General features: G+C 41.6%; 1 protein-coding gene across 1 annotated transcript in view; it reads left to right on the top strand.

Annotated features, from left to right (window-relative positions):
- LOC126204156 (uncharacterized) overlaps nt 1-27,522 on the top strand; it is a 1,030,415-nt gene that overhangs the window by 978,899 nt on the left and 23,994 nt on the right. Inside the window, exon 23 of the mRNA XM_049938564.1 lies at nt 22,615-22,829. Coding sequence (XP_049794521.1) covers nt 22,615-22,829 — 215 coding nt within the window. The remainder of the gene's footprint in view (nt 1-22,614; nt 22,830-27,522) is intronic.

Below are 27,522 nucleotides of genomic sequence, written 5' to 3'. Positions count from 1 at the left end.
ACCTACTTGATCCTCTGCTGCCTTCACTACTTCATCCCTCAAAGCTACCCATTCTTCTTCTACTGTATTTCTTTCCCCCATTCCTGTCAATTGTTCCCTTATGCTCTCCCTGAAACTCTGTACAACCTCTGGTTCTTTCAGTTTATCCAGGTCCCATCTCATTAAATTCCCACCTTTTTGCAGTTTCTTCAGTTTTAATCTACAGGTCATAACCAATAGATTGTGGTCAGAGTACACATCTGCCCCTGGAAATGTCTTACAATTTAAAACCTGGTTCCTAAATCTCTGTCTTACCATTATATAATCTATCTGATACCTTTTAGTATCTCCAGGGTTCTTCCATGTATACAACCTTCTTTCATGATTCTTAAACCAAGTGTTAGCTATGATTAAGTTATGCTCTGTGCAAAATTCTACCAGGCGGCTTCCTCTTTCATTTCTTAGCCCCAATCCATATTCACCTACTATGTTTCCTTCTCTCCCTTTTCCTACACTCGAATTCCAGTCACCCATGACTATTAAATTTTCGTCTCCCTTCACTATCTGAATAATTTCTTTTATTTCATCATACATTTCTTCAATTTCTTCGTCACCTGCAGAGCTAGTTGGCATATAAACTTTTACTACTGTAGTAGGTGTGGGCTTCGTATCTATCTTGGCCACAATAATGCGTTCACTATGCTGTTTGTTGTAGCTTACCCGCATTCCTATTTTCCTATTCATTATTAAACCTACTCCTGCATTACCCCTATTTGATTTTGTGTTTATAACAATGTAGTCACCTGACCAGAAGTCTTGTTCCTCCTGCCACCGAACTTCACTAATTCCCACTATATCTAACTTTAACCTATCCATTTCCCTTTTTAAATTTTCTAACCTACCTGCCCGATTAAGGGATCTGACATTCCACGCTCCGACCCGTAGAACGCCAGTTTTCATTCTCCTGATAACGACATCCTCTTGAGTAGTCCCCGCCCGGAGATCCGAATGGGGGACTATTTTACCTCCGGAATATTTCACCCAAGAGGACGCCATCATCATTTAATCATACAGTAAAGCTGCATGTCCTCGGTAAAATTACGGCTGTAGTTTCCCCTTGCTTTCAGCCGTCGTATGAATATATATCATTCCAAACCACAGGCAAATTGATCTCTAGAAAAATCGTCGTTTATTGGAACTATTTGCTGTAGCAAATTAAAGGGAAACGTTGTACTGTTGGTTAAAGAATTTTAGAATTTTAACCTGCCAGTTATAAAAGTAGACCGTTTCAAAACAAAGGCACATTGAAGATCCTACAAAAACACGTTGTTCTTGGTACGATTTGTTATAAATAACGATTAATACGTTCAGAAGGTAGTAATAAACAAGGCAACTTCAACGTAGCGTAACGAATATCCGATGCAGAGCTGCTCAATGATATGTCTAGGTGGTTCACGTCTCACTGATCCAAGTTTGTTTTTTTGTTTTTTTTTTTTTTTCTCACCTTCGCATTTTCTTTAGGTTTGAGATTTTATTATTAATTTAATAAAAGTATTTTCTATTATATTCGATGTTATGTAAATATAAGTGCGCTCAATCCCACGAGTGTGTTTGTTCGACTGGCTTTCTCTCTAAGAGAGTTCGCATTACCTGTAGTAAGATATCTTGCATTTTCTGGTTTTTTGTTGCAGTAGTCTTCAGTCAGAAGACAGGTTTGCTGCAGGTCTCCATGCCACTCTATGCCGTGCAAATTTCTTCATCTCCGAATCACTACTGCAACTTACATCCTTCTGAATCTGCTCACTGCATTCACACTTCCCTTCAGTGCTGGAGATCCCTTGATGTCTAAAAACATGTCCTATCAGCTGATCCCTTCTTCCAGTGATGTTGTGCCACAATTTTCTTTCTCCTCGCCGGCCAGAGTGGCCGAGCGGTTCTAGGCACTACAGTCTGGAACCGTGCGACCGCTACGGTCGCAGGTTCGAATGCTGCCTCGGGCATGGATGTGTGTGATGTCCTTAGGTTAGTTAGGTTTAAGTAGTTCTAAGTTCTAGGGGACTGATGACCTTAGAAGTTAAGTTCCATAGTGCTCAGAACCAAATGGCTCTGAGCACTATGGGACTTAACATCTGTGGTCATCAGTCCCCTAGAACTTAGAACTACTTAAACCTAACTAACCTAAGGACATCACACACATCCATGCCCGAGGCAGGATTCGTACCTGCGACCGTAGCAGCAGAGCGGTTCCGGACTGAGCGCCTAGAACCGCGAGACCACTGCGGCCGGCTGCTCAGAAACCATTTGATTCTTTCTCCTCATTTCTATTAAGTAACTCCTCACTATCTATATCATCCTCCCATCCAACCTTCAGCATTCTTACGTCGTACCACAGTTCAAAAACTACCATTCTCTTCTTGTCTAAACTGCTTATCGTCGATGTTTCACTTCCATACATGGCTACACTCCGTACAAGTACTTTTAGAAACGACGTCATAACATTTAAATCTATATTAGGCATGATCAAATTTCTCTTATTCAGAACCACTTTTTTTGTCATTGCTAGTCTGCATTTTACATCCCCTCTACTTCGGCCGCCATCAGCTATTTTGCTGCCCAAATATGCGAACTCGTCTACTACTTGAAGTGTCTACATTATTCGTCCTATTCCTTCAGCATCACGTGATTTAATTCGACTATATTCCATTATCGTTGTTTTGCTTTTGTTGGTGACCATCTTATATCCACCCTTCAAGACATTCCCCATTCCGTCCAGCTGCTCTTCCAAGTCCCTTGTTGCCTCTGGCACAATTACAATGTCATCGGAAAACCTTAAAAGTATTTATTACTTCTCCCTGAACTTTAACTCCTACTCCAATTTTTTCTTTGGTTTCCTTTGCTCAATGTACAGATTGAATGACATCGGGGATAGGTACAACCCTGTCTCACTTTCTTCTCAATAACTGCATTCCTTTCGTGTCCCTCGACTCATATCTGGCATCTAGTTTCTACACAAGTTGTAAGTAGCCTTTCGCTCCCTGTATTTTACCCCTGCTACCTTCAGAATTCCAAAGAGAGTATTCCAGTCAACTTTGTCAAAAGCTTTCTCTAACTCTACAAATGCTGTAAACATAGGTTTGCCTTTCCTTAACCTATCTTCTAAGATGAGTCGTAGGGTGAGTATTCCCTATTGTGTTCCTAGATTTCCCCGAAATCCAGACCGATCTTACCCGAGGTCAGTTGCACCAAGTCTTTCCATTCTTCTGTAAAGAAATCGTGCTAGTATTTTGCAACCATGGCTTATTAAACTGATAATTCGGTAATATTCACGCTTGTCAGCACCTGCTTTCTTTGGGTTTGGAATTACTACATTATTCTTAAAGTCTGTGGGTATCTCGCCTGTCTCATATACCTTACACAGTAGATGGAAGAGTATTGTCACTTCTGGCTCTCCCAAGGCTATCAGTATATCTGACGGAATGTCGTCTGCTCCCGGGGCCGTGTTTCGATTTAGGCCTTTCATTGCTCTGTTAAATTCTTCTCACGGTATTACGTATCCAATCTCTTGTATTTCACTTGTTCTAAAGGCTCTCCTACTGGATTGAACCAGTGTCTTAAGCCTTAGTCTTTAATTGCAAAATCTTATATGGAAGATTATTGAAAATTTGGATCGCACTATATGAACAGAGACTTTCATATGCTTATGTCCGTACATATTGACCCCAAAACTTTCCTTTTTGCCTTATAACATGTTCATGAATATTGAGGATTTTATTTATGCACACTACAAATGCAACAACACGACTAGCATAAGCGTTTTAAAGAGCATATGTGCGTTTTCATAGATTTAACATAAGAATTTTATGCCCATCCTTTTCGTAAACATGCTAAGCTAGAAACAGATGACAACTGCCGCTGGAGCGCACTCCGATCGCGTACACGGTGTTGAGTTATATGCCTACGTATCATATGCGCAAGCAGGGTCGCTTCTTGGCATTCACCAGGACTTTAGAGAAGAGTCAGTGCGTTGCGCACTGAATACCGAGGCGGGTGCTCTGAGGCTGTTTGGAAACTCCAAACGCATATAGGTCGGCAGCTGCAAAGTGTTACTGTCTTCTTAAAGACAACAGTTGTGTTTTCTGGATGACAGCCACAGCAAAAAATTCACAATGGAGGAGCAAGCAAGGTAGCAGGATAGTGGGAAGCCGATTATCCAATGTGAGCAATCTTCTGTGGATGCTTATGGGACAACTAACGAAAAAAAGGTACAAAGAAGGCAGCTGCGAAGAAACCGTGGGTAACTGATGAAATATTTCAGCTGACCGACGAAAAAAGGCAGTATAAAAATGTTCAGGAAAATGAAGGAATACAGAAATGCAAGTCACCTTGGAATGAAATAAACAGGAAGTGTAGTGAAGATAAGGAGAAATGCCTGTGTGAAAAATGTGAAGAAATGCAAAAGGAAATGATTGTCGGAAGGACTACCTCAGAGTATAGAAACGTCAAATAGGCCCTCAGTGAAATTAAAATCAAGGGTAGAAACATTAAGTGTGCATTGAAATTCCGCTGTTAAATACAGAGGAGAGAGAGATGGAAAAAATATATTTGTGGCCTCCATGATAGAGAAGACTTGTCTGACGACTTGATGGAAACAGCAGTCGTTATAGAAGAGAGGGGGGATCCTGTATTAAACTCAGAATTTAAAAGAGATTTCGAAGACTTAAGATCAAAAAAGGCGGAAGGGATGGACTACATTCCATGAGAATTCCTAAAATCACTGGGTGAAGTGGCAGCAGAACGACTTCAGTACACTTTGTTGTGTGGAATACTTGAGTATGGCGATATATCTTCAGACTTTCGCGTCATCCACACAATTCCAAATTTCAGGAGTCGACAAGTGGGACAATTATCGCATAATCAACATAGCGGCTCACGCATCGAAGCTGCTGACAAGAGTAATATATAGAATAATGGAAAGGAAAGTGAGGATGTGTTACATAAAGATCAGTTAGGCTTTAGGAAAGATAAAGGCTCCAGAGAAGCAATTCTGACATTGCGATTGACAACGGAAGCAAGACTAAAGAAAAATCGAGAAACTGGGTAAAGCGTTTGATAATGTCAAGTGGAGCAAGATGTTCTAAATTCTGAGAAAAATAGGGATAAGCTATAGGGAAAGATGAATAATACACAATATGTAGAAGAGCCAAGGGGGAACAATGAGAGTGAGAGACCAAGAACGAAGCGGTCGGATTAAAAAGTGCGTAAGACAGGAATGTAGCCTTTCACGACAAGCGCTCAGTCTATACATCGAACAAGCAATGATGGAAGGAAAAGAAAGATTCAAGAGTGGAATTAAAGTTTAGGGTGAAGATTCGCTGCTGAATTGGCCATCCTCAGTGAAAGTGAAGCAGAATGACAGAATCTGCCGAACAGAATGAACACTAATGAGTACAGGATATGGATTGAAAGTACATCGAAGAAAGAAGTAATTAGAAGTAACAGAAGTGATAACACCAATATACTTAACATTAGGTTTGGTGATCACGAAGTATATGAAGTGAAACGTCCCCTTATGAAAAATTATATACAAGACTGTGCTTAAACTGACACACAATGTTTTTAGCGCAACGCAATCTGACTTTCAATAATCCCTACCAAAGAATGGCCCTGACTAACATTAACCTATACCTTTCACACATCACTTACCTCACAAAAATCTTCGTTACTCGAACTACTGCAATACAGCAAGCGCCACTACTGCCAGCTAAATAAAAGATTCAAACTACGGAAGGCACTAACTAACTACTGATAGGCATAGTTATCAAATGAAAGATTTTGATAGAGAACAAACAATGTATTTACCTTAATAGTCATAATATATATAGTAGTTCATGACATCCAGTCTTACAAATTTCAAAACTCCGCCATCTCTCTCCCCACATCCACCACTGCTGGCGGCTCACCTCCAACTGCCCAGCGCTACGCGCTGTTAACAGCCAACAGCCCAACACTACAATGGCAGACAACAATGCAGACAACAATGCAAACCAGCCACAGACTGCACACAGCACAGCCAGCGACTCTCATACAGAGCGCCACGTAACGCCGCCAATAAGAAAACAAACAGCCTACTTACAGAAGTTAACGAATTCTGCTGCATAGGCAGCAAAGTATAACCCTTAGCTGACGGAGCAACAGGGACTCAAAAGCATGCTGTCACTGGAAAAAGGGCATTCCTGGCCAAGACAAGTCTACCAATACCAAACCTATGCCATAATTTGAAGAAGAAATTTCTGAGAATGTATATTTGGAGCGCCGCGTTGTATGGTAGTGAAACACGGACTGTGGGAAATCGGAAAAGAAGAGAGTCGGAGGATCTGAGACCTGGTGCTACAGAAGACTGTTGAAATTTGGGTTGAGTCGTAAGGTAAGGAATGAAGAGATTCTCCGGAGAATCTGCGAGAAAAAGAACATATGGAAAGCATTGACAAGGACAGAAGATAGAATGATACAACAGCAGAAAAACTTCCATTGTACTAGAGGGAGCTATAGTAGGTAAAAAGTGTAGAGGAAAACAGACATTAGAATACATCCAACAAATAGGCTAATTGATGGCACAGGTTGTAAGTGCTACTCTGAGGTGAAAAGGATGCCACAGGAGAGGAATTAGTGGCGGATAGCATCAACCCAAGACTGAGTAAAAAAAAAAAAAAAAAAAGATGAAATAGAAAAGAGATCAAAAATGAGTGTTGGAGTACGAGAGCTGGAAGGTTGAGGCGTCAGTGGGTGTAACGTTGATGTTGGCCACCCAGGGGTGGATTGGTGAGCGCGAAGTCCGCCGACAGATATGAAAGAAGCTGTGGGAACACTGCACGATGGAAGAGGGTAAAGGATCTAAGTGGAATGGTGGAAAGTGTAGAGACGCGGTATGCGTAATTCAAGGTACGTATAGCACGTATAGCTAAAGCAAAGGCAATAGACAATACGGGTTGAAACACGCTTACAACTACAATGAGGGAAACATGAACGACTTATGTACGTATTATATTTTAATCAGAAACAGGCACTGAGGGTGAAAGGGGAAAGTACCACCGGGACTCAATTAAAAACAGAAGGCTGTTGTCTATGTCCTACTCTTTTTAATTTGTATTCAGAAAATATGACTAAGCACTGACCACTAGATTGCAAGGAGGTCGAAACTGGAAGTTTCGCAGAAGAGCACATCCAGTTGACACTAAGTTAAAGGCTGTTTCATATAAAGTTTTTCATTGTAACTCACAAAATAATAAGTGAAAGGAATATTTAGTTATATAGGTAAACGCAAGGAACGTTATGCTTCCCGCAGACATATAAACATAATTCGTTTAGTTTTTTTTCGAAGAGTTACTGCAACAAGTTATAAATTTTTTAAGTAGAACATTGTTTTATTTTATCATGTAGCATAAAACATAATTATATTTCCATTATGGGATCAGTATCAATGTGATTAGTGCAGAAACAACAGGGATAAAGATTCAAGAATGAGAGTGTACACTTCAAATTCGTTGGTAGAGACATTCCCAATCTGTACGACGTACTGTTCATTAACCTCATCTCTCCTAATGCATCTACGCATACAGGGTGGTCCATTGATAGTGACCGGGCCAAATATCTCCCAAAATAAGGATCAAACGAAAAAACTACATAGAACGATACTCGTCTAGCTTGAAGGGGGAAACCAGATGGCCGTCAAACGGATATCAACTGCGTTTTATTTTAAATAGGAACCCCCATTTTTATGACGCATTCCTGTAGTACGTAAATAAATAAGAATGTTTTAGTTGGACCAATTTCTTCGCTTTGTGATAGATGGTGCTGTAATAGTCACAAAGGTATAAGCACGTGGTATCACGTAACATTCCGCCAGTGCGGACGGTATTTGCTTCGTGATACGTTACCCGTCTTAAAATGGACCGTTTACCAATTGCGGAAAAGGTCGATATCGTGTTGATGTTTGGCTATTGTGATCAAAATGATCAACGGGCGTGTGCTATCTATGCTGCTCGGTTTCCTGGACGACATCATCCAAGTGTCCGCAACGTTCGCCGGATAGTTACGTTATTTAAGGAAACAGGAAGTGTTCAGCCAGAAGTGAAACGTCAACCACGACCTGCAACAAAAGATGATGCCCAAGTAGGTGTTTTAGCTGCTGTCGCGGCTAATCCGCACATCAGCACCAGATAAACTGCGCGAGAATCGGGAATTCCAAAAACGTCGGTGTTGAGAATGCTGCATCAACATCGATTGCACCAGTACAATATTTCTATGCACCAGGAATTGCATGGCGACGACTTTGAACGTCGTGTACAATTCTGCTACTGGGCACATGAAAAATTACGGGACGATGACAGATTTCTTGCACGCGTTCTGTTTAGCGACGAAGCGTCATTCACCAATAGCGGTAACGTAAACCGGCATAATATGCACTATTGGGCAACAATAAATCCACGATGGCTGCGACAAATGGAACATCAACGACCTTGGCAGGTTAATGTATGGTGCGGCATTATGGGAGGAAGGATAATTGGCCCCCATTTTATCGATGGCAATCTAAATGGTGCAATGTATGCTGATTTCCTACGTAATGTTCTACCGATGTTACTACAAGATGTTTCACTGCATGACAGAATGGCTTTGTACTTCCAACATGATGGATGTCCGGCACATAGCTCGCGTGCGGTTGAAGCGGTATTGAATAGTATATTTCATGGCAGGTGGATTGGTCCTCGAAGCATCATACCATGGCCCGCACGTTCACCGGATCTGACGCCCCCGGATTTCTTTCTGTGGGGAAAGTCGAAGGGTATTTGCTATCGTGATCCACCGACAACACCTGACAACATGCGTCAGCGCATTGTCAATCCATGTGCGAACATTGAGGAAGGCGAACTACTCGCGGTTGAGAGGAATGTCGTTACACGCACTGCCAAATTCATTGAGGTTGACGGACATCGTTTGACCATTTATTGCATTAATGTGGTATTTACAGGTAATCACGCTGTAACAGCATGCGTTCTCAAAATCGTAAGTTCACAAAAGTACAAGTATCACAATGGAACAACCGAAATAAAATGTTCAAACGTACCTACGTCCTGTATTTTAATTTAAAAAACCTACCTGGTACCAACTGTTCGTCTAAAATTGTGAGCCATATGTTTGTGACTATTACAGCGCCATCTATCACAAAGCGAAAAAAGTAGTCCAACTAAAACATTCATATTTCTTTACGTACTACACGAATATGGAATAAAAAGTGGGGTTTCCTATTGAAAGTGTTGTTAAAAAAACTTCTCTATTTAAACTAGACTGAACTGCATATGGCTGCTTTAGTCTTTAATAAAACTTGCATCTGACTGCGTATTTAACTGAAATGAACTTTATCTGACTGTATGAAAATATTGTTGGAAAATTAATATTCAAAATACACATCTGGCTGCATGAAAGTTTAGTGGTAAAAATAAATGAAAGTCACCAACCTGCATCTGACTGCGTCTGTGGACTTAGCTCGTGCACTCCTTCCCGTTTAGCCGATAATAAAACATATATTCAACTCAGCTGTAGTGCAATGGCATAAAATTGTCATTCTAGATAACTTTACTCATGTTGGCCCTGTTTGTTACTTAATAAAAATTCTGTCCTGACCTGAATAATTTGCCAACTGTGCAATGGCATATAGATTATTTTACTCTGATAAATGAAATTATTAGCTTTACTCATGGGAACTTTAATGTACCTTTTGGTTCAATGCAAGCACAGGATGCGGAGAACGACATAAGGTGTGAGATGAAACTCTAATTTTATCTAAAAAATATTTATTGTTCAAACTTTTAAGGCACATGTGAAAAACTTAAAAAAAACTTCTATAGCATTGATTTACGGGAAAGTTTCACAAAACGCTTATTGCATCAACAATGGGATTTCTATCTAGCTTTTAGACATTATTTAACCAAAGAAAACCAATTTTATTAATTATTCTTTCTAGTTTCCCCACGTATGTGCCGAGTTTCGCTCAATATATAGCTTATTATGTGCGTAGCGCCAATTCTTACTTTGATGCTGTCACGACCCGGCTGCCTCCTGCAGGCATCTAGCTCCGACTCGGAAACACGTCTGCCGTCTCTGCGCATCTCCTCACCATTACTCCAACTTTACCGCGTGCACCTAGCTCTGTTAGCTGTCAAAGATCTTACTACTCGAAGATGTACTACTCGTCCAACCTTGCGGTTGGGAACTATCGACATTTTTCACTGGCTAAAACCAATTTTATTAATTATTCTTTCTAGTTTCCCCACGTATGTGCCGAGTTTCGCTCAATATATAGCTTATTATGTGCGTAGCGCCAATTCTTACTTTGATGCTGTCACGACCCGGCTGCCTCCTGCAGGCATCTAGCTCCGACTCGGAAACACGTCTGCTGTCTCTGCGCATCTCCTCACCATTACTCCAACTTTACCGCGTGCACCTAGCTCTGTTAGCTGTCAAAGATCTTACTACTCGAAGATGTACTACTCGTCCAACCTTGCGGTTGGGAACTATCGACATTTTTCACTGGCTCTATCCTGATCGAATCTCAGCACATACCTTTCACTATTTAAAAAAACACAATTGATATCCGTTTGACGTATGGCAGCGCCATCTAGCGGGCCAACCATACCGCCATCTGGTTTCTCCCTTCAAGCTAGACAAGTTTTGTTCTTTGTAGTTTTTTCGTTTGACGCTTATTTCGTGAGATATTTGGCCCGGTCACGATCAATGGATCACCCTGTATAGTGGCTCTAATTAATGACACGAGACTGTGCTCTTTTTATCGTCATTTTATTTGTGTTTTTGGTTTTTGCCTGTACTCCGCTTCGATTTCACATAAACAGACAATGTGAATGATGGTTCGCATTGTGTGGATTTCTGCATAAGGACGTGGACAATGTACCTGTAAGCAAACAGGCAAAAAGCATTATTTCCTAATTTTAGAAGTAAATAAATTAAAGATATATTTTTTCCAAATGTCCGATTGCAGTAAACCCATAAAAATGTGACTGCAAGGCAAGAGAGGCAAAGCGACGCACACACACAAATATTACATAAACACCAATGTAAATATTTTTAGTTCATAATGAGACTAAATTCTCGAAACGAGTCGTTCTATGCATGAAGAAACGGAACTTGTGCAGCGTCTTATTTTTTAAATCATAAGTTATGGAATTTAAAATGCTAACTAATACAAACGTAATTTATTCTATAACGTGCAAACAAATGTTTTGTTCCATAAACGCTCACTTGTGCTTCATTTTTATAACATTTTTGCTCCATACTCTAGAAACAAACAAAACCGAAGGCAAAAAAAAAGCAAGTAAGCGTAGAGCACCAGACTCAGCATTCTAAATACAAGTTTCTTTCTTCATGTAATTACATTTTAGGCATAACGGAATCTAGATCAGTTACATTTCCTGACAGAGGCGACAAATTTGACAACAGATTTGCCACTCAGAATGTGTCGTGCTCAGTTGTGTCTCTTCGACTTTTATTTTTCATATTTGTGTGCGGAGCACTCCGTGATAGAGGTGGATGTTGTCCTTTAATTACTCCAGTCGTTTGTGGAAGACATGCAGTACTGAATATAATGTACTGCACTGTAATTTTTATTTCCTCTTTTAGTCTTTGTAGTAGCTGAAGTGTCTCATTTCATTTATCATATGCAACTAAGCAGTACCGTGCGTCTGACTGTTACGCCCCACCGCAACGGACGTTAATTAACTTGCACAGTAATGCCAAGGAGAAAGAGACAGCCGTAATGGTTCGAATGACGTATGTGTCTTCTCGTTGAATAATTACTCATTTTTTGGACGTAGTGTAGCGTTTATTCCATTTTGTCAGTAATAATTGGTAGCAAACAGCCACTTTAAACTAATTTAATTCAACTACACATACAGAGAGACAATTCCCTCGTCAGCAGGTTGTCAACATTTCGTGATTCCAACACTGTATCAATGACATTATTTATTTGTATAACAATGTAACGCGAAGCACAGCTTTCTGTAATCCACAACATCTCTTAAACAAGTTCGACATCTTTTCTTCCGCATGGGTGGTCAAGAGCATTTCCTTTTGCCATTTGCCTTATATCCAGCTGGACGTATCTAATCACTTTAGTATTTACTGACCATCAACATATACACACTAATAAAGAACGTAAAAATGGGGTAATTATCTACAGACGTAGGAGTAACTTCAGGCCTGCCCCAAGGAACTGTGCCGAGGCGTAGTTCATTATGTTATACATTAATGACATCACAAGCAACATTAGCTTTGAAACTTCCTGGCAGATTAAAAATGTGTGCCGTAACGAGACTCGAATTCGGAACTTTTGGCATTCGCTGGCAAATGCTCTACCAACTCAGCTAACCAAGCACGACTCACGATCTGTCCTCACAGCTTTACGTCTGCCAATACTTCGTTTCTTACCTTCCAAGCTTCTGTGAAGTTCGAAGAAGGTAGGAGACGAGGTACTGGTGGAAGTAAAGCTGTGATGACGGATGCTGAGTCGTACTTGGGTAGCTCAGTCATTAAACCACTTACCCGCGAAACTCTAATAAAGTACTTCCTCAAGAAGGTGAACACATCTTCATAATAATTCAAACTGTGCAAAGATTTGCGACTTGCTTTAAGTGTTCGGGAATGTCGAGTTCTGCACTTGACAAAACTACAAAAATATGTGTCCTGTGACTACAATACCAACGAGTCACAACTGGAGTCAGGTAACTCGTACAAATACACTGGCATACAATTTGTGGGAATATGAAATGGGGCGTGTTGTGTACGGCTTCATACACAGTGCTAAGGAGAGGTGGGCTACAGAGTGGTGCGATAACTGACGTCATAATAAAACTGGACAGGAGAAGAAATAATTAGCGAAGAAGTTAGCACAACAAATAGAAGATTTACATAACTTGTTTTTCTCCAAGCTCATGAAGAGTCATTACAAATAATGCTGCGAGAATTAGAGTCCAGCTCATACAATAGCTACTGGGATGGGGCTCGCTGTACTAATCATGAACGATGGTGTCATTATGATGAGGCTCGAAGTGCTGGTGGGGTGTGGCTGCCGCCGGCCGTCATACGTCTTGGCGCTTGTAGTTCAGAGCGCTGGAGGCATGGCCCAGCAGGCGCGCACCATTGGGTCCACCAGACCGCGCGCTACCAATAATGGCATCGCATGGAAACTTGCTATTCCACTGCCAACTTCGCAATGCTCGTGAGGTGGTATCGATACGCTATACTACAGTACTATCGCAGAGCAAGCAGACTTCAGTTCATTGGTAAGTTACTGGGAAAATGTTATCAATTTACAAAGAAGATGGTTTACAAAACACACGTGCGACCCATTCCAGAATACTGTTTAAATGTGTAGGATGTACACCAATACATGTTAACTGGGTATAATGGATATATAAAATGAATGAACACAGGTTTGTGTGGGAGAACTTCACAGAGATGCTGAATAACCTGCACTGGCAGACGCTAGAAGAGATATACGGACTAGCCCGTGAAAGTTCAAAGAACCAGCATTAACTGAGGAATCTAGGAATGTGCTACAATGCCCTACCTGTCGCAACCACAGAGACCGTGAAGACAAGATCTGACTAATTATAGCGCGCCCAGAGACGTTTAAGCAGTCATTCTTTCCGTACTCCATACGCAGATGGAACAGAAAGAATCCCTAATAGCTTGCACTATGGCAAGTAACTTCTGCCGTGCACTTCACAGTATAGTTACAGAAACGGGGAATCCCATTAAATTAATGATTTGATCTTCTAAACGATTGAAGCTGACTTTCTTTATACAAGACTGCAACAAATGTTGGCATGCGTTTGTTTACAACTTTCTGCGTAGCTTCGTGCAGGCTGTTTGCGTTTCTCTTCATTCAGATTGTCGCGAATACTACGGTAACGCAGTAATATTTGGAGGTGTTTTTCTCCCTTATTTAGATTTCATTCTCTTGATTAACAAACGTGCTCAAGAAAAACAGTCGTGCTACGAGATATGAAAGATATTTGTTCTGAACCACGACCTACAGTTCCACGGGAGGCATGCTTTTATCAGTCGAATCTCTACAAACACCATACTGCGTCCATTGTAAGAATAGTTACGCCTATTAAGCAAGCTATGTCCGTTCACTAAAGGTTGAAAACATTCTTAATTGCCTTGTATAGGCTTCTGAAATAACCCATCTCAGCCACATCCTTCCTCTATGCAAAAAGTGTAGGAAATAGCGAAAGGAATTATACAATGATTTTAAGAAACAAGGAATCACATTTCCCATTTTAATATCTGTTTTCTTACATGGCAGCTTGAATACTATTTACACTATTTTTACATTCTTATTTATCGAAGGCAGGCTTTATTTTCTAAATGACATAATTTCCGACATTAATAAGTTAAGTTAAATCCTTCAAAATTAATATAAAACAAATAGCCAGGGTCTTGTAGACTGATTTCCGTTTAATTCTATGATTCTTATATATTTGTGCAATGGTCCCAAAAATTCAACATATAATTTTCCACCAATTGTCTTCCTGGTTGTATTTAAAAATTTTCTCCATGGCTCTGCGCATACAACTTTAAGTGGCTACGATTTCAGGTAAAGTCTGCTTTTTTTAATGTGATACAATTTTAAATGAAACTGGGTAAGATCCTACTATGAAACATCTATACAAAATCTGTAATACCAAATTATAACACATATTCATTAGTGCCTGGTATCGGTCAGTGGAACCTGACAGTATTTGCCACGATTCATCGTAAACAGTAAAAATGTTATGGATTTTTTCTGAATGTATGTAACTGACTTCGCAGCACTAGAAGTTGCTTGCCGACTATGAAATATGCATTGTGCACCTGACATAAAAATAAACTGTCAGAATCATAACGCGAAAAGGTCCTTGGACAGGTCTACCAGCAGCCGCCTTCGCAACTTGTGTGTTAAGATATGTATTTCTGCAGAGCCGTGACTCACTTTAACGCGGCCTTACCACTCAAAATGCCTACCTTTTGTAATAATTAAGCTACCGGATTTTCCACTCGTAGCTACAGTCACTGTTCCGTAACGAAATTAACAGACATCTAAGTTTAATGTCGCCTCAAAAATAATACCAGAACATTGGGGATAGCACAATTAAAGGATGTACTTACGTAAATGTTAACACTGATCACAGCGCCGTTTATCTGACTGACTTTATCGAAATCACTTCGATTTGAACACCTGTTTCAAAAAATATAATTCAGATCTATAATAAAATAAGACTCAACCACTCACTCACTCGTGTCAGTATAGTAACTCGTCATCCATAATCATGCACATCTGACAACCAGAAACTGTAGCAGTTTTAATACAACCACTTCAATAATAATGGTTAGCAGTGACTGTGTAATATTGTACTTGACATCACACATATTCTTCTGTCTTTATAATGAGGTGAGTGGCCAAATTTACAGTCAAATCCTAATGACTTTCTTAGAGAGCACCCTAAGGGTCTGAGGTAGATGAGCAGAGGCAACACTTACTATTTGCGCGGTGAATTTCGAAATGTTCTGAGATTCGACGATAAATTGTTGTGGGTACACAGACTAGTGGTCAATATCCATTATATGTTTCCCCTTTCTCCAAGTGATTCTGAAATGATACGTCGTTCTCGCCGTGTGTGGGAGCTTTCCTTTTCCTTTTCCCTTCTTGTGGTGGTGGCGGCGGCAGTGGCATCCCACCGTCTCCCCACCTCTCGTCTCCTTCCCGCTCCCTTCGCCTCACTGTGTACGATCAGGCCTGTCGGGAACCACGAAACACTATGAATATAGTGCATCACCGGTAACGTTGTAGTGATGAAGTTTCAGTCTGCGCACAACTGTGATCGTACCTCCGCCGATTCGCGTCACCATCATCATATGGGTGGACCCCGTCCTCTGACCAACGAGCCGTTTAATGCATTCATCGTAGCTTCTGTGCACCCCAAGTTACTGGACGGCTAACGGCGAGCGCAACCGCAACTCCTCTTTCATGATGAACATAATAGCGGAGATCAATGTCTCACGTCAATCTCTTCGCCTTGCACACAGGGCTTTAACTATGATTTTCAAAAATACAGTACTTTACCAATATCACAGATATTAAACGTATCAGTTCGTAACGAATAAAGATATTACAAAATACTATGACTAATTAATTCAGAGCGAAGGGAATGTAAAAGAAAGTTCATTTCGATTGTTGCACAGGCACAGTAAATCAGAAGCCGACACGTTTGCGGTGATACATAAGTTAAAAGTTTCTTGTCAAATGTGAATATGGAATGTGCCGTAACGAAACACTTTGCATGTTAGAATTTAAAACGTGTCACCACAGTGCAGCCGGCCGGAGTGGCCGAGCGGTTCTAGGCGCTACAGTCTGGAACCGCGCGACCGCTACAGTCGCAGGTTCGAATCCTGCCTCGGGCATGGATGTGTGTGATGTTGGCTGGCTCTGAGCACTATGGGACTTAACTTCGAAACTCATCGGTCCCCTAGAACTTAGAACTACTTAAACCTAACTAACCTAAGGACAGCACACAACACCCAGCCATCACGAGGCAGTTAAAATCCCTGACCCCGCCGGGAATTGAACCCGGGAACCCGGGCGTGGGAAGCGAGAACGCTACCGCACGACCACGAGATGCGGGCGGCAGTTTAAGGAAACGGCATGCTGGAGTAATGGAAAAAGTACTGTCCGATCACGAGTAACCACATAACGTTGAAAGGATTCTCCTTTCATCTGAACACAGCCCACGACAATCGACGTACGAAGGCAGTAGCGCAGCTACAAATGTCATAACAGTGGTTTGACGTGCTATCAGAACTAAATTGAAAATGAAACGGCACGTAATTCCAGTTTTACAGCAACTGAAACACGAGGACTATGTCAAATATAAGAAACATGCCACGTAAATGCTGAAAGGCATGGAGGAAGATTCATTTGTTACACGTCTCATTCTTAGAAATGAGGCAACCTTCCATGTAAGTGGCAAGGTTAAGCTGCATAACAATCGAATATGCAGATATGGAGTACAGAAAAGCCTTCATGTGTAGCTAACTGAATATAACCGCGACTCACCGAAGATTAATGTATTCTGTACTATATAACAACAAAAATTACACCGCCTAGTTTCTTTCGTTCAGCTGCCTGCATCAACAGACATTCACATCGACATATTTGGACAGTGGCTGATGCAACACCTTGATGCAGACTCCACAAATAAGATGCACCACTTGCGAGGGGGTGTATGGTATGTTCGCATGATCTAAACCACCATCTTCCAAACCGTTGCATCACACGCATTGAACATGACGACTCTGTGTCCTCTCATTCTACTATATCTCCGGGCGTAAAACTCGTGGTTTACTTCATATGCCATTACACACGCCTTCTTTGCTAAAAACAATTCCAGGACTTAAAATGTGCATTTCTAATGCACTCGCGTCAGTGATTCCACCTAAGTATCATTTCTGAAACTGATTATAATTTAAATACTCTCTGCGTGCCCAAAGGGAGTCACGGTGAACACCTAAGTACAAGGTGACCTTGAATAAGTAATGTGAATTTTCTTTTAAATTCCTTGTAATTCTTACCGACGTAGCACCATATGTGAAACAGTTACAGCAGTTTGTAATCGTGATACCCGTTTTGAATTGCCTTGTACAGAGTCAGTCAAAAAGTTATGTAATCTATTTTTCTTTTTTTTCATAAATAAAGTTTGTTACTGAAAAATTTGGATTTGGCGCTATCCGCAAAACTTCTTCTACAATCCATTGCAGTAGTAAGTCTCTGTGTCAATAAATTCCAGTGCTGCAGTTAACTGCAAAATGCACGACATCTATATTCGTATTAGACAGCATTCCATGATAGAATTCTTGAATACAGAAGGTGAAACGCCCAACTGCATTCAGGAAAGAGTGAAGAATGTCTACGTCGATGCAAAAGTGGATATCACTACTATTAGACGATAGATTCGTCACTGTAATCAAGTTGAAGGACAAACACCGTTGGCTGACGAAAAGGGGTGACCGCAGTGCCTTAGAAATGTTTAAATGTGTGTGAATTCCTAAGGCACCAAACTGCTTAAGTCATCGGTCCCTAGACTTACACACTACTTAAACTAACTCATGCTAAGAACAACACACACACCCATGCCCGAGGGAGGACTCGAACCTCCGGCGGGAGGGGCCACGCAGTCCGTGACATGACGCCTCAAACCGCGTGGCCGCTCCGCGCGCCGCTGGTCCCGGCGGAGGTTCGAGTCCTCCCTCGGGCATGGGTGTGTGTGTTGTTTTTAGCATGAGTTAGTTTAAGTAGTGTGTAAGCTTAGGGACTGATGACCTTAGCAGTTAAGTCCAACAAGATTTCACACACACACGCACTCCGCGCGGCACTGCAGTGTCTCCACACAACATTCAAAGAGTCGACGACATCGTTCTTGGTGACAGCCGTGCGACTGGAAATTATTTGCGTTACACTACCGCCCTCGGAAAAGGTGATGTGATGACGATCATTCAGCTGGGATACCCAAAGGCTTGTGCAAGTTAGGTACCAAGGAGACGGAACCGTCTGTTATACCACGCTGGATTACATGTCCTTGTTAAAATATGGACCAAACTTTTGGAAATGGGTAGAGATTATATTGAAAAGTCATAAATTAATCGTCAATCTCGTGTTTTTCGACCAATATAGTTGTACTTGAACTTATTGACAAAAATAAAAAAAAAATTAGGAGGCATTACTTTTTGACTAAGGTGTGTATAATGTTCTCTTTATCCTATTAAAGTTCGGTTAAATCAGGAGGAATTATTTTATGACTGACCTATGTATACTGTTCTCTCACTAAAAATCAGATTATTAACATTTACACTGATGAACCGAAACATTATGACCACCTTCTTAATAGCTTGTTTGTCAGTCTTTGGAACGAAATACATCACTAATTCTGCGTGCATGGATGGCTCTCTCTCCGAGTCACGGCTGAAAGATGACATCAAGCATGAAGGGATGTAGATGATTCGCAGTGTCACCGTGTGCTCAATTACTACCACAGATCCCACGCAAGAGCAGAAGAATGTCTCCCGTAGCATAACACTGCTTCCACCAGCCTGCGTTCGTGCCACCGATCATCTCGATAACGGCGATTGTGGGGGCGACAATCGCCCTAGTATAGCAAAAATGTGATTTACGCGAAGAGCCGACACGTGTCCATTCATCGATGGTCGAATTCCGATGGTCCACTACAATCGTAATTGACGATGTCGTTTAGTCAACATGTTGGGTGGCTTGCTGCGGAGCTCCATGTTCAACAATGTACGATGAATTCAACAACGTACAGTGAAGGGCGTGCTACGTAACATTTGTGCGTCCACCAGCTTTGTGCTCTTTCGGAAGAGATGGCACAAATCACCACCTATCCTACTTTACCGAGTGGAGAAGCATCCGTACACCACGTTCTGTGAAGAGTTGTGGATGTCCAACCATTTAGCGCGTAGTGGTAGGTTCACAGTCCTGCTACCTCTTTCTGTAGATGCTCACGACACTACCACATTAACATTCGACCAGGCTCTGCGTAATAATAATCTGCCCTTTTCAAAGTCGCTTATCACAATGTATTTCGCCTTCTGCATCCCATATCTTCACTTGGGTGATCCCCTGTACATGTCTGCTCCGCTTACATACTTTTGTTACCGCGTCACGTGCCCGCAATGCCGTCAGGCGTCACGCAACGTCGCGGTGGGCAGTGGTCTTAATGTTTTGCCTTATCATGTGTATTGCAGTAAATTAATATTAAATCAAAGACTTGTCCCTGGAGGAAAACTGGAAATTATGAGAAATATTATACGCAGTCAAGATGAGAAACTTTGAACATTGACGATTGACAAGAAAAAGGTTTTAGTTTGTGTGTTTAATTGTTGAGTTACACTTGCTTTTTTTTCCCCATTTCAACAGTCTTCTGACTAGTTTGATGTGGCCCGTTACACAATCCTCTCCTGTACCAACCTCTTCATCTCAAATAGCACCTACAACGAACTTCCTCGTTTATCGTTGGCAGTTATTCTCTCATTTCTTTACCCGTGTCCTATTATCCTGTGCCTTCTTGTAGCCAATGTTTCAGACATGTTCCTCTCCTCGCCAGTTCTGAGGAGAACCCCTTATTTCTTATCAGGCGACCTAATTTTGAAAATCCTTCCAAAGCATCACATCTCAAATGCTTCGACTCCTTTTTCCAGTTTTCACACAGTCCATGAATCAGTTACATACAATGCTGTATCTCATACATACAATCGCATAAATTTCTTACTCAAATTCAGGTCGTTTATTGACACCAGCAGACTTTTGGGCCAGAAATATCCTTTTTCCCTGTGCTGGTTTATTTGCTATGTCCTGCTTGTTTCATCCTTCACGCGTAATTGTGCTTCCGAGGTAGCAGAACTCCTTTACTTTGTACACTTCTTGGCCCGCAGTTCTGACGTTAAATTTATCAACAACCTCGTTTCTGCTATTTATCATTACCTTCATCGTCTTACAGTTTGCTCTTAGTCAAGAGTGTGTACTCAAGGGACCGTTCATCCCATTCAAAAGGTCACTTATACTGAGGATACCAATGTTATCAGTAAATCTTATTATTGATAACTTTTTGCTATGAATTATAATCCCACTACTAAACCTGTCTTTTATTTCAGTACTCTTCGATGTACAGATTGAAGAGAAGGGGCGAAAGGCTGCTTCCTTGTCTTATTCCCCCTTACTTCCTCTTTGGTCTTCTATTCATACGCCGCGCGGTCTAAGGCGTCTTGTCACAGTCCGTGCGGCTTCCCCCGTCGGAGGTTGGAGTCCTCCCTCGGGCATGGATGAGTGTGTGTTGTCCTTAGCATAAGTTAGTCTAAGTTAGATTAAGTAGTGAATACGCTTAGGGACTGATGACCTCAGCCCCTAAAGACCTTACCACAAATTTCCAAGCCGGCCGCGGTGGTCACGCGGTTCTAGGCGCTCAGTCCGGAACCGCGCGACTGCTACGGTCGCAGGTTCGAATCCTGCCTCGGGCATGGATGTGTGTGATGTCCTTAGGTTAGTTAGGTTTAAGTAGTTCTAAGTTCTGGGGGACTGATGACCACAGATGTTAAGTCCCATAGTGCTCAGAGCCATTTGAACAAATTTCCAAAATTCTGTTCTTACGAGGTGTGATAAAAAAACGGCGAATAATTTTATTAGAGTCTAAGTTATAAGCTTCCATGGAATTTGATTTAATCTCTTTCGAAGTACTGTCCTTGGCTACCAGTGCCCCTATCCCAACGTTGAATGTATCACTGGAACCATTTCTGGAAAGCTTCTTTTGAAAGGGTGTTCAGCTGTTCTGTCGTGAGCCTCTCAATGTCAGGAATTGTATCAAAACGTTTTCCTTCAAGCACGGTTTTAAATGTTGGGAAGAGCCAGAAGTCGAATGGTGCTAAATCTGGTAAGGGGGATGTTGACAAGCAGGAACACTTATTCCAGGAAAAAACTCACGAATCAAAACAGATGTGGATGGGTGCGTTGCCTTGATGCAGAAGGAAACCATTGGCCCATTTTTCTGTTCGCTTTCTTCTTACAACCTTTAGGAAATATTTCAGTACGCCGGCGTAAGATTCAGCGATTGCAGTTGTTCCCCTTGGAACTAACTCTGATTGCACTACGCCCTCAATATCAAAAAAAATGAGCATGACTGATATTCGATTTTGAATAATGTGCCTTTTTAGGGTGAGGAGATTCAGTAGTTTTCCATTGAGAATTCTGAATTTTCGTCTCAGAGTCATACCCGCAGCCCCAAGTTTCACCGCAGTTACTATTTTAGATACGAACGAAGACGATCCTTCAACTCCGTGCAAAGTGACAGACGATTTTCCTTCTGCTCATCACTCAAAAGTATGAGAACAGTTTACGCACACTCTCCTCTCATTTGCAAATTATCGGTTAAAAGTGCATTGCACAGACCCGTACAAGATGCTAAGTTCTTCAATAAGCTGCCGAAGAGTTATTTGTTTCTTTGATCGAGCAATTTTTGCCCCTTTTTGCACGTTTTCTTCTGTTTTTCAAGTTAATGTACGTCCCGATTCATTTCCGATTTTAAATCGGTCATATCATTTTTAAACAGTTTCAGAGTTACAGCCTTATCTCCATACAACAATCCCAGCATTTCGTGAGTTCTTTTAAACATTTTTTTCAACTTGAAGCAAAATTTTCACGCGTTGTTCGAAACTCATGATGTGCGATAGACACGGCCTCACTATAGCGTCTATGGAAGCTGACTGACAAGCCAGAACGGGTCCAACTTAACGCTGCATGTCTCAACGGATCGAGTTATCAGACAGGTTACATATAATGGTTGTACCTCCAGCAGTTGCTGCTAAAAAGATTCATCCACCGTATTTTCTTAGCCCACCCTGCATTTTCCCTCCTGTAGTCTTTTTTCTCGAGCTTACAACTGCTTTTAGGAGAACTGCGAACACCAAGTACTATTTTACTTGTTTGTACTGAAACGTAGTGCGGCCGCACTGTTCCCGCAGGACGCAGACGACGACCAGCTGCCCGTCCCAGCAGCGCCAGGAATCGCCAAAGAGAACGACGCGTGGAGGCCGTCGGTGGAGATGGCGTCGCCCCCGCCAGCCTCCGTGGGGCGGCCGCCGCCCCCGGGGGCGGAAGCAGACCCGCAACCGCCGCCCACGTGCGTCGCAGCCGCAGCCGCTGCCGCTGCCAACACTACACCAGCCGTGCCTCTCAAGTAAGACCGACCCCGCCTCTGCCGTAGCCAGTGCTCGCTGCCGCTTATCTGAAGGCGTCTGCTGTCAGTGCCCTCTCACATTCAGACTAGCCCGTTCCCTCGCGTTCGGTTTATAATTTCTTTTATCTGAATTTTCGATAGCTGATATCCAAAGATATGATTATCGTGACAACATCGGACTTCTTAGGTATGGGGCAAACGAAACACTGAAACGTAGAAACTGCACACTACCAACCGCGCCAGTCGGGCTTCGACCGTGAACAGCGACATACTGTTTTAAATTAATTACATTGAAACTCGGTCACCGGGATACCAATGGACTATAATCCCCTATCGTAAATATAGCGAGTTTTATACAGGGTGTTACAAAAAGGTACGGCCAAACTTTCAGGAAACATTCCTCACACACAAAGAAAGAAAATATGTTATGTGGACATGTGCCCGGAAACGCTTACTTTCCATGTTAGAGCTCATTTTATTACTTCTCTTCAAATCACATTAATCATGGAATGGAAACACACAGCAATAGAACGTACCAGCGTGACTTCAAACACTTTGTTACAGGAAATGTTCAAAATGTCCTCCGTTAACGAGGATACATGCATCCACCCTCCGTCGCATGGAATCCCTGATACGCTGATGCAGCCCTGGAGAATGGCGTATTGTATCACAGCCGTCCACAAACCGAGTACGAAGAGTCTCTACATTTTGTACCTGGGTTGCGTAGACAAGAGCTTTCAAATGCCCCCATAAATGAAAGTCCAGAGGCTTCGGGTCAGGAGACCGTGGAGGTCATGGAATTGGTCCGCCTCTACCAATCCATCGGTCACCGAATCTGTTGTTGAGAAGCGTACGTACACTTCGACTGAAATGTGCAGGAGCTCCATCGTGCATGAACCACATGTTGTGTCGTACTTGTAAAGGCACATGTTCTAGCAGCACAGGTAGTGTATCCCGTATGAAATCATGATAACGTGGTCCATTGAGCGTAGGTGGACGAAACTAAAATGAGCTCTAACATGGAAATTAAGCGTTTCCGGACACATGTCCACATAACATCTTTTCTTTATTTGTGTGTGAGGAACGTTTCCTGAAAGTTTGGCCATACCTTTTTGTAAGACCCTGTAGTACATACTGTTTCACCGAGCGAGGTGGCGCAGTGGTTAGCACACTGGACTCGCATTCGGGAGGACGACGGTTCAATCCCGTCTCCGGCCATCCTGATTTAGGTTTTCCGTGATTTCCCTAAATCGTTTCAGGCAAATGCCGGGATGGTTCCTTTGAAAGGGCACGGCCGATTTCCTTCCCAATCCTTCCCTAACCCGAGCTAGCGCTCCGTCTCTAATGACCTCGTTGTCGACGGGACGTTAAACACTAACCACCACCACCACCATACTGTTTCATCTTGAAATGATTAGCGACCGTAAAACCTTTACTGATGTGGAGCGTGTGTAATGAGAAATTTCTCTCTCTCTTTCTCTCTCTCTCTCTCTCTCTCTCTCTCTCTTGTCGCACCTTACACGACGACTGAAAAGTAAAATTATGTGTTCTCCAGAGATAGGAAACGAAAACCACGTTAGTTCAAGTCTGAAACTGATTGATCCTCCATCGTCACACAAAGACAGGCAACCACTTCTGCAAAAAAGCCGAAGAGCTTTCGGATGTCTGTTTTAACAGAAAGCACCCAACTAGTACTCTCTTTACTATATCTGCATAGCATATTGTACCACCATTGCAAAAAAAATTGGCTACATTTCCAGTCAAACCTCAAATCTCCTTAAGTTGGATTTTTCATTACTTAAAAAATGTCATCGCTGCGCTCCTATCTGAAAAGGAAAGTCAAAGTCGGCCCCACGTAAGTACAGTGTCGTGTACCGACTCGAAATAATTATCTCCACTTTCTCAGCATATCCAAAGTCTAGTACTCATTCCTAGGTAACGATATTTTTCAAAATTTTCTGCACTCTGATAAATAAGCGGATGTGTTTCTGTTAGCAACACAGACTATATGATAGTCTCCCACAAAATAACAACTTCTCTCTCTCTCTCTCTCTCTCTCTCTCTCTCTCTTGTCTCGAATAATTTTTCAATATACCTCTCTCTTTTTACAATCACAGAAGTCCTATTCATTGTTCTACCTCTAAATCAAAGAACTTTATACATTTTATAATATCACGGATGCCGTTTAATTAAACTGTCACCGATTCTCTTCTCTCTCTTTCATGTTTTCATCGGTGACGGCGAGTCGGCATTCCCGTCCTTTTGTCAGCGTATTTTCTCAATAGCGAACAACAGGAATTATTTAGCGCCATTCGAAAAAAAAAATTAACTTCCATGCCCTTAATTCATATCTTAAGTGTTTATAAAATAAAACATAAACTCATATTTCAAATTTTCTGTGCTGAGAAGATATGTCTAGCCGTTACGAAAATATACACGCAGATTACGACAGAAACTCGCTAATCCTCACCACAACAGAGCCAAGTGTTACCTTACAACAAAATATTTCTTTTTTAGTAAATTCATTAAGAACGTTTCGTAAAAATAAAATTCTTTCAAAACTTTTCGATGGAGAACTCAGCTTTCTTTAAAATAAATATTCACGGCCTATTTCGGTCCACTATGTGCATATTCAGATGGCAACCCTTGCTTTACTACATTCTAAGAACTGTCTAAAGCATGTCGTCTGCTCCGATACTACCCAAGAATAATTGAGTAGTTAACTCCTCCTTATACGCTGTGTGGATGATTGTGTAATACAGAAAAATAAGATAGTGTGTATAATTTGAAAACATATTGCTCTGTATAATACAAGTCATACACAATGCAAATAAAGCGACGGTAACTGCTAAATTATTCATATGCACTTCCAGAACAGACGATATACACTAGTCGATTTCGATACGCTACTGGTGCAGCCATATAAAGATGGGTATCATATCCCGAAATCGGTTGTTGCAGTAAGGCTTCTTAAAAGTATTTGTGGCTGACTGTCTTCTACATGAATAAATTCTTGATTGAATAACACCCACGGAGAGCACCAAGATAGGGCATAAATAAAATAAGATTAAAATCTCTTTTCTTACAAAGCAATACAGAAAGTAGGACCCTTTACAGAGAGATCAATATTTTTGCTAGACTCTTCTGCAATTCAACAGGAAAAGAATAGCTTCTCACACCAACAACAATTCAAATGGTAATCTCTGGTTGCTGAGATTTACGTTTGTTTTCCCTACTTTCTTAAGTATTTACAACTGTGGGTAGAAAATAAATAAGGTTCACGTTAATTAAAACAGTTAACTTCATAGTAATTCTTTTCAACGACTTCTAATACTATAATAGCTTACGATCTTGCAGCATGCTACAGGTGAAGAATAGGTTCTCAACTTGTTATATAATTCAAATAAATGGTCGTAGCTCCGTCATAAGTTGCATCTATATTATACAAACAGTTCCTTCGACAATCAGTCGCAAACCAATAGTTTCATTACATGGATTGCATAAATTGATTACAAAGATTAAAGTTAAAAATTTGTCTTTATTATTACAATAAAGAGCAACGTGCAGATACCATCTTCTCAGGGTCGCTTGCCATCTTACAATACACTGTTGCTCAATAAAATGGCAATACTATGAAGGCGGCATGCAGCAAGCTTCAAAATGGCATAAAGTGTAATACTTGCTTGGATATGCAAACGATCAGAGTTCCTGAGCAGTCTCAGCAAGTAAGTGGGAGTAACACCGTCTACAGTCTATATACGAGGAAACATTCATCAGCGGGTTTCTCAACCATAAATCGTATTTAACGTTGCTTGTGTGTAAGAACATCGTGTTATGCCTCGCCTGAGAAGTGGAAAAGTCTATCAGGACGTTCTAAATTTGACAGCGGCTAGATCGTGGTCTATCGAGACAGCAGTTTATCGTTAAGCGACATCCCTGCTCACGTTGGATGTGATCCCACGACTGTCATGCGAATATGGAATCGATGGCTTCAGGAGAGCCACACTCAGCGTATAGCAGAAAACCATCGGTCCCACGTGATTGGCGCCTGAGAGGTCCGACATGTTGTTCGCCTGGCTATGGAGGATCCTACAGCCATGTGTCACATGTCAGGCGTTTTCAGCGAGTAAATGAGTTAGCTTGCAGCAAAACCATAATCAACTCTGGAACAACATGGACTTCCACTATGGCAACCTTTATAGCGTGGCAGCATAGAAGAGCACCGAATGTGTATGTGTGCATGTATGTATGTTTGTTTGTGTGTTTCACATCTCCTCCTAAACCACTGAACCGATTTCAACCAAACTTAGTGCTCATATCAGTTACTGACCGAAAAAAATGGCTATGGGAGCAAGTACCACCAACATGTCAAAGGAATGGATTGGGGGTGAAAAAGAAGTGTAGCCCATAACGCGCGAATGCCAAGACTATATTCATCCATTATCTGCGAATGAGAGCACGTAGTGACTTGCAACAAACTTTACACATAATTTCTAACCCGTACTAAAGCTTTTCTCTCTGACAACTCCCACAAAAGTATGAAAGAAAAAGAAACTTCCTGGCAGATTAAAACTGTGTGCCGGACCGAGTTCGAGTCTCGGTCCGGCACACTGTTTTAATCTGCCAGAACGTTTCATATCAGCGCACATTTCGCTGCAGAGTGAAAATTTCACCCTAGAAACATCCCCCAGGC

Source organism: Schistocerca nitens, chromosome 9 (assembly GCF_023898315.1).
Source record: "Schistocerca nitens isolate TAMUIC-IGC-003100 chromosome 9, iqSchNite1.1, whole genome shotgun sequence".
Classification (NCBI taxonomy): Eukaryota; Metazoa; Arthropoda; class Insecta; order Orthoptera; family Acrididae; genus Schistocerca; species Schistocerca nitens.
The sequence above is the reverse complement of the archived record's forward strand: the minus strand, read 5'-3'. Positions and strand labels throughout refer to the sequence as shown.